This window comes from Typopeltis vanoorti, chromosome 4 (assembly GCF_054136105.1).
Source record: "Typopeltis vanoorti isolate ZY-2024b chromosome 4, IOZ_Tvanoo_1.0, whole genome shotgun sequence".
Classification (NCBI taxonomy): domain Eukaryota; kingdom Metazoa; phylum Arthropoda; class Arachnida; order Uropygi; family Thelyphonidae; genus Typopeltis; species Typopeltis vanoorti.
This window is the reverse complement of record NC_143552.1, coordinates 60,144,644-60,153,880: the sequence shown is the minus strand read 5'-3', so window position 1 is coordinate 60,153,880 and position 9,237 is coordinate 60,144,644. Positions and strand designations below refer to the sequence as shown.

Genomic DNA, 9,237 nt, shown 5'->3' with positions numbered 1-9,237 from the left:
GTCCGATACTTCTGGAAGTCCAATCGGGGTGGTAACAGGTATAGGCCGACTAAACAATCAGCGATGATACCTACCCATACATTAATGGCGAAGCGTTGTTGTGCAGCATGTGATCACACAGCGTGTGGGTTTTCATGGGGCCCACACATGAGCATTGTGGTGATTGAAGACCCCTTTGCGGGTAAATGAGTCTTCATTCGTAAACAAAACACAAGTTGGAAAATCCGGATCTACGGTACTTTTCTGCAAAAACCGCTGAGCAAATTCCACACGTCGAGGATAATCTTCGGCCATCAGTAACTGGACTTGTTGCAGATAAAATGGATCTAAGGACTCAGAGTGCAAAACGCGCAATACACTGGATCGAGATACTCCTATAGCAGAGGCAACGGTAAGTGTGCTTGTCTCTGGTTATTGCAACATCTCCTCTTCCATGGCGTGATTTCGCGTCGATCTTGGCCGCCCACTATCATGTCTGCGATCTCTGAATGATCCATAGTCACACAAATTCCGATGCAAATTTCCAAACATTTGGTGATGCGGCACACGTCTGTTTGGGTACCTTTCGCGATACATTCGTACAGCGTCTCGTCCATTATCGTGAGCTAACTCGTAAATGAGGTGCATGTCTGCCATCTCAGCATTAGTAAAACGACGCATATTCTTCGTACGACGTCGAAAGCTTGAATGAATAAGCCCCAATTGCTCACCTAGAGCGCTGGAGAACAGCGCCACCTATCACTTTGGGGTGGCGTTTCAAGTCATGCTTTCCTATGTGAATATGGTTGATTTTGATGTTTGCTACCTCCCCTCAAAGTTTGCACGTGGAATTTTGAACCACCCTGTATAATTCTTAACAGTTCTAGGCTCTTTTTCCGAAATAAAGAGATTTCACGATCAGTACCATCTTTTTCTGAATTTTTTTTTTTGTTGTTGTTGTTGTTACACTCTCGAACGGAGGGTACACTTGTTCGATTTTATTACGTTAAGACTTTGCCGAATGTGTGACGCATTTTGTTGTGTCATTTTCAAATCAAACTGATGAGATTATATATCGCAGAACACCTGGCCGGTTCAGTATTCACGTGGCATGTAATGCGGTCAAGTCATATTAAGAACTGTTAAAAAAAGTTATTGATCTTTTGAAGTTAAATTTTTTTTTTTTTTTTTTATGTGTGTAAAATAAGTTTCTGAAGAGACCGAAGTACAATGTCGATTTTGTTACATGCATTTTTTATTTATGTGGTTTTTGTTAAATCCACAAAATTAGAAGAAGCTTGTTATTCCTACGGAGAAGGTCAAGTTTACCCGCATGAGTCCACTCGATCATCAGGACATACTCTACATTGGAGCAAAGCCCAAAGTGAGTTAATAGTTTAAAATTCATTGGGAAAAACACACTTTATGCTTGTATTTTTAAAAGTCCCATATTCGTGTTAGGTCCAGTGGTCTGTCATCACCACACCAACTAATTGGGGTTCCTTAAAACTTGATTAATGTTCTGATAAGATGATTAATGCTGTCAGCATGGTGTATTGTCTGTCACTATTCTTCTGTCCCGATTTACAAGATGAAAAACGCGAGCGTCTGGGAGAGAACCCAGACGCTCCTCCCACCCCCCACCCCACACACCTGCCTATGAGACCGGCTAATTCAGCGGCAGCTGAAGATCCTTGAGAAAGGTCATTGCGTCTTGGAAGGGATTGGAAGCCACGTCTCTCCACCGACTGGGCATCTTGGAAACCATTTTGCTGTGGAGACCGTAGTGTTTTAAATTACTTTAGGAAAGTGTTGCTGATATAGCATGTACAGATACATCATTGATATATTATGCGAGATCTGTTTGCTGCTTTTCAGTTGTACAACTAAAAAGTAATTCAGCTGTGTGTATAAAGCATTTAAATATATGTTGAATAGCACTGTATTTTCGGGCAACATAGATACACGAAGAATTGACATTTAAACTATTAATCAATAATTTATTGCTTGCATCCTAGTGTTCTGCGACCTAGAAATACAGAATAATATACCCATTATGAAATATAAGTAAGGCTGGGATTGGTAAATTAACATGTCCTTTAAAGACACTGAAGGTACTTTTTCTTTACTTGGCTTGAAAATGCAACCTATCCCTAAACACCTATTTAGGAATAGGTTGTCAAACACACAACCAGAAGTAGTTGTGTGTTTGGCTATCCTAAGCAGCAAGATGTTTTTTTACACATGCTTTAGTGGGGCAGGGGAGGTATTATGCACCCAAATTTAAAGGGATGCCAAAAGTTAAAATACAGTAAATACAGTTTTTATTATTACAATAAATGCTTTAATATTTGCTTAGTGTGATAGGAAGAGATTGAACTCTAAATGGAGAAAAGAAATTGTTATTGCAATCTTTGCAATAAGCTTTCATTTCTTATTCCCACACTTGAAATGTATTCTGTTTCACAGGATCTTATTGGTGGCATTACCTCCGAATTAATTCCAAGAATTTCACTGAATCCATACGAAAAAATAGCTCTCCATCCTGCCAGTAGTTTCACATCAGCTAATATTTGATGTATTTTTTATGTTATTAGTTGTGCTTTTTTTTTTCTTCACATAACATAACATTTCACATAATATCTTGCTCCCAAAATCTTAGAGAATCCAGCAGATCATCATTATCCATCTGGAAAAAATCAGAGCAAAATAATATAATGAACTTTCAGTTAAGTAATAAAAGAAACCCATTTATGTGCATTTTTTGAATTACAGCATGTATTTAAATATGTATAAAGTATGTGTAAATTAAGGGAAAAAATAACTCTTGAAAAAGTAATGCAAATTATTATTATTACATTGATTACTCGGAGTAGTTAACACTCATCATAGGATATTCGTTCTTGGAGTTTATCACACCACTCCTCACCTTGAAACCTATTCGTTATCTGCACTTTACCACCTTGTCATGCAATATATTCCAGGCCCTTATCCATCCTTAATGCAAAAAAAAAAAAAAAAACCAATTTCATTGCGCAGTTTTCAGTAATGATATAAATAAAATTTTCAAATATTTTTATGCATTTAATTTTTTCACCATTACAGCAATACTGAGTTAACCTTACCTTATCTTTCACCTTTTAAAAGGCATCACTGAACATCCCTTGGGTGCTCCATTTCCTCTGGTATTGTTTTACTAATAGGAGACATAGCCTTTCATCTGTGGATCCCAAAGTTTACAACTTTACACTTAGTTACACTAAACTGGATTTCCATATGCATACTCAATCAGCTTATTCTAAACCTCATGAAGTCTGTGTCAGCACCATTTCTGATAATTGTATTCAAACAACTTGGCACGTCCTCTAATCCATTTACAATATCATTGATATAGAGGGTGCATATAAGTACCCCATTCTGATCTCTGTAGAATCCTACATATATTACCTTCCTGATCCAAGTCCTTCTTAACATTGCAATTTTGTATGTCAGCATCATTTACTTCTTGAACTTTAATATTAACTTGATATGCAATAAAAGATAACGAACCAACATCTAATAAACAGTTTAAAATTCATCTCCTGCAACAAGGAGAGTATTAGAAACTTATATAAAAGCAGACTACAAGATAAAATAAAACCAACCACAAATAATATTGAAACCAACTGGAAAAATATAAACAAAACCATACTAAAAGCAGGCAGAAGAAAGTTTAGGATACAAATCAAGGAAAAACAAAAAATGGCTCAGAACTTGGAATGATAACTTATAGGAATTAATCAAAAAGAAAAAACAGGCTTTTAAAATCTATCTGCAGAGTAAAAATACTGCTGACTATATACAATGTAAGAAACTATGGGCTGAAGTCAGAAAGCTTTCCAGAAGTATACACAGAGAAGATTGGAGTAAATATGTTAAATCATTAGATTAGGATATCACTGGACCACAAATAATAGGTTTTAAAATTTTCAGGCAACTACACACACACAGCAGAAAATGACCAGTTAAGAAATAATGTAATTTCCAAAGAAGATTGGATAGAACACTATAAAATATTGTGGAATGAAAAACAAGAAATACAAAATGATGACAAAACTCACAATATTGAAGATATCAATATACAAGAAAGTACAGAAGAAATGGTAATGGAAGAATTAGAAAAAGAATTTAAAAACTCAAGAAATAGAAAAAGCTTGGGCCTGGATGGAATATGCTTTGAGCTCTTTAAATATGCAGACAATAGCCTAAAAGAAAACCTACTTGAGCTCTTTAATAATATCTGGAAATATCAAAAGATCCCAAAAGAATGGGAAACTGGAGCAGTAATAAATATTCACAAAAAAGGTCCCAAGGACAAATGTGGAAATTACAGAGGCATTACTCTCTTAATAACAGCATCTAAACTATAGGCAAACATCTAAGAACAGGCTAATTAAATATACAGAAAATTATTTAGAAGAAGAACAGTGTGGTTTTAGAAGAGGGAGAGGATGCACAGATGCCTCTTTCACAATGCAACAGGTCATAGAAAAAAGAACATTTAACCTGTCCACTTTTCTTCTATTTCTTCTATTTATAGATTATGAAAAGGCATATGATAATTGAACAGAAATCTAATCTGGAAAATATTACAAGACGATAAAATACCTCCTCAATTAATTAAAGTAACAGAAAGTCTGTACAGAGAGGCAAAAATTTATATCAGATTTGCAGATGGAACTTTATCAGAACCTATAACCATAAATACAGGAGTAACATAAGGTTGTGGCTTATCCCCAATCCTATTCAACAGTTATATAAGCAAAATTCTAAAAGAATGGAAAACAACTGTCAAATATGGAATTAAATTAACAAATAATATACAGCTAAATACAATACTTTATGCAGATGATCAGGTACTAATTTCAAATTCAGAAGATACACTCCAAATTGCAACTAACCATCTAAAAGAAATGGCAAAAAAAATGAAAATCTCTGAAACAAAAACTATGGCAATATGTGAAAACACCATTCAAAAATTCAAAATTATGCTTAACAATAAAATAATAGAACAGGTTACAGAATTCAAATACTATTAGTATTATCAACACCCGACCTCCATTGATTCAGAGACTCATCGTGAGAGGTACTCACTATTGCATACAATGCTCATCCAACCGCATCTTAAACTGATTCAGTGTGTCCACATCCACAACACACTCAGGCAATGCATTCCACTCGCCACCTACCCTCCCATGCAAAGAACCTGCTTCTCACTCCTTTGCTTACACTCTCCTTATACAGTTTCCAGCGATGGCCTCTTGTTCTACTCCCCTCTCCCATTCTATGAAAACTCTCTTCCATGTCTACCTGATAACAACCCCTGACCAGTTTATATGGCTCAATCATATCCCCCCCCCCTTCCTCCCATTCACAAGGTTCTGCAAGTTACATTTCTCAATCTGTCCTCGTACTCCACATTCCAAAGACCACTGACTACCTTTTTGAATCTTCTCTCTCTCTCTACCCTTTCCAGATCCTCGTCACCATGAAAACCCAGCGACCAAATCTGTGCACAGTAATTCATATGATACCTGATCAAAGCATTATACAATGTAATCATAACCTCTCTATTTCTGCATGTCAGGGTTCTCCGCATCATTGCCATTATTTGATGTGATGTCTTCACAACTTGTGCAATTTGGCTGCTGAATTTCAGGTCCTTGTCCACCATCACTCCTAGATCTCTCATCTCCTCTACTTCTGTTAAAGTTTCCCCACTAACTATATACTTTTAATCCCATCATTGCTTACCAAATCTCAAAACCTTACACTTGGTAACATTGAACTGACAGTTCCACTTACCTGCCCATTCATGCAATCTATTCAAGTCCTTGTGTAAAGCATTAACATCAGCCTGACTGTGTATTGCTCTCCCCAGTTTTGCATTATGTGCAAGCAGCTGGATATCACTAGTTAAACCTAATCCAATATCATTAACATACAAATTGAACAACAATGGCCCCAAAACTAACCCCTGTGGCACACCACTGTGACCTTTCTCTTTTGAGATGCTGCACCCCCATATACAACTTTCTGATACCTATCTGACAGCCAGTCTCTGATCCAACACAGAAGTCTGTTATCCAATCCCATCTGTTTCAATTTATTTTAGAGCTTGTCATGTGGTAGTCTAGCCTTTGCAAAATCGAAGTATATCACTGTATATGTATCTCCTCTATCCAAGGTATTTGTCACCTTGTTATAGTACATAAGTAAGTTAGTGAAACATGATCTTCCCTTAACAAATCCATGCTGATAACCACAGAGAATATTGCTGTTATCAACCCATTTCTGTATCCTACTTCTCACCAATCTCTCCAGGACCTTCACCACAACTTCAGATATACAGACCGGCCTATAATTTAAAACTACAGCCTTATCACTGCCTTTATGCAGTGGAACAATTTTGCACTCCTTCCACTCCCTTGGGACCTGTGCTGTTGCAAAACTCTTGTTAAACAGGCATGACAATGCTACTGCCAGTTCCCTGGAACATTCCCTTAAGATGCGTGGTAATATTTCATCAAATCCTATTGCCTTATTAACATCTAGGTTACTTATTTCCTCAAATACCTCCTGCTCACTCACAATTAAGCTATCCTCTCCTATGTCCTCTACACTTAAGTTCCTCATGATTCCATCCTGATTATGATGAAACACACTTATAAATCGATCACCTCAACAATGTCTTCTGCAGCAGTTACCATTCTACCACTTTCATCCCTTAACTTCATCTTTCCATGATCATTCTTCCTTCTACTTGCCACATATCTAAAAAAAACTAGGGTTTTTTCTTAGCCCGATTTGCCAATTTCTGCTCATACTCTACTTTTGTTTTCTTTACTAACTGAGCGACTCTCCTGGCTTGTTCTTTATATTCTTCATGTGACTGATTACCATTATTCATCTTGTACTTCCTCCAAAGGACTTTCTTTTTCCATTAAGATTTCATACTTAAGCTCCACACTCATCCATTTTACATTAAACTTATTCAGCCTTTTGGCCTTTGGGATACATTCATACATTGATGCTGTTATGCATTTTGTAAGTTCCCATGCAGCATTTATTTCCTTACTGCTCAACTCCTCGTTCCATGTTATAGCTCGAAGTTGTCTCCTAAGCTTGTCATGATCCACATATATCTTGCCTTATAATTCCACATATATCCTTTCTTTGCAAAAGCCCGCATATGACTAGCCAGAACACAGGTGATTACTTCATGATCACTTTCACCAACTGGAGAAAAATGTGAAAACTCCTTCTAACAATTACATCTTCTAATGAAATGATGAGATCTAGAACTCTTGATCCTCATGTACCTTTCTTTACATGCTGCCTGAGATAGTTATCTCTCAAGAACCTGAGAAATTCACTTTCCTTATTCCCAAATGCTATCTCATCATTCCAATCCATACCGCCATAATTAAAATCACCCATAATAATTACCCCTTCCTTTATTCACTAATCCAAGTTGTTTATACATTTCTTCATCACCACCTTCCACATTCCCAGGCCTATAGCAACATCCAACTAAATATGTCTTCCTCTCAACCTCCACGTTACACCATACTGCCTCATAACCATTGCCACTATTTCCCCCCTTTCGTGTCTACCTTATGCGGACTCAATTCCCCTGTTATCATCAGGCAGCGTTCCCCTCCCTTCCTGCCCTTTCTATCCTAATGGAAAATACTGTACCCTTCCATTTCTATTCCTGTTACGATATCATCTTCATTCAACCATGTTTCACTTATTCCAATGATTTGGGGGCGAATAAACTTGATCACTGAAACCATTTCATCCCCTTTATTTCTGATACTTCTGGCATTTGTAAACAAACACAACAGTTCATTTTTAGGTCTATAACCAGTCCTATCCAAGCCATATGTTGGTTGTGATTTCCCCACTACACCCGCCAAATCGCTTTTATCACTGCTTACCACATATTCCTCCTCAATCTCCACTTTTCCACCCACATTACAACATACTCCATCTTCATACACACATTCACTGCCACTTCAACATTCACTCTCTCTGCTCTCCTACCTGGGAAAGATTGCCAAATGAGATTACTGACAAGATTGCAAAAAATCTTGAGGAGTAAAAACCTCGTACCTGATGAGCAGGTTGGCTTTTGTGAGAATCGCTCAGCTGTACAACAAATCATCAGAGTTGTGGAACATATCAATGTGGGATACAGTTGGAGACAGCACACCGGTTCCGTCTTTCTTGACGTTTTGCAGAGGCATTTAATAAAGTCTGTCATAGAAGGCTCTTCTATAAACTAATCAATGTTAAACTCCCATTAGGCCTGACCAGCCTTATCAGTTCTTATCTCGAGGATCAGAAGCTTCACGTGAAATTACAGGGAATCGGATCATCCAAATGCAGGATTACAGCAGGAGTTCCCCAAGGCTCCCTACTGTTACCCTTTACTCTTTGCCATTTGTTGCAAAGAGTAAAGGCCATGGCACCACAACAGTGGCTTTATATGCAGACAACTGCAATATTGGCCCAATCCCTAAGTCTGAGATTGGTAACTGAAAAGCTGCAGACTATCTCAGAATTAGAGCAGTGATTCAGGAGATGGCACATCAATGTCAGTGCAGACAAAAGTTTCACTGTCCTCTTTACAAGGAAAAAGGGCACACCCCCAAAGCAAGATCATCATGTTTGACACCCCCATTCCCTGGTGGCCAGTTTCCAAATACTTAGGAATACAGCTAAACAAAGGACTCTGCTTTGCATCCCATGTATAGTATGCCTGCTCCAAAGCAATAGGACCATTTTACATGTTACTGAACCAACACAGTTGGCTAGCATGGAAAACAAGTTACTCCTATACAAAATGATGATCAGATCTGTACTGACGTATGAATCACCAAGCTAGTAACACACAGCAGAATAGAACATCAAAAATATACAGATCATACAAATCAAGTGCATCCATATGCCATTTGATGTCCAATGGTTCACGAGAAAGCACCGCTTCACCAAGAAGCTGAAATCCCAGATGTTGCAACTTTCCTACGTGAAATGACAGATTTGTTGCAACTGCTATTCAGTTTAGATAGAGAATCCTGGAGACATGTTAGATGTGTTTAGGAGTAATTATAACAAAGAGTTAAGTTTGATATCTTCCATTCTGATATCAAGTTTAATATCACTTTCTTTCCTAATGTGATCCATATAAGTGATGAATAAGAGGGGAGATAG

The 9,237-nt window shown here is 37.5% G+C and overlaps 1 protein-coding gene across 1 annotated transcript in view; it reads left to right on the top strand.

Annotated features, from left to right (window-relative positions):
• Positions 1-998: 998 nt before the first annotated feature.
• Positions 999-9,237, top strand: part of Prx4 (Peroxiredoxin 4) — a 91,708-nt gene continuing 83,469 nt past the window's right edge. Inside the window, exon 1 of the mRNA XM_090391826.1 lies at positions 999-1,363. Coding sequence (XP_090247952.1) covers positions 1,210-1,363 — 154 coding nt within the window. The 5' untranslated portion in view covers positions 999-1,209. The remainder of the gene's footprint in view (positions 1,364-9,237) is intronic.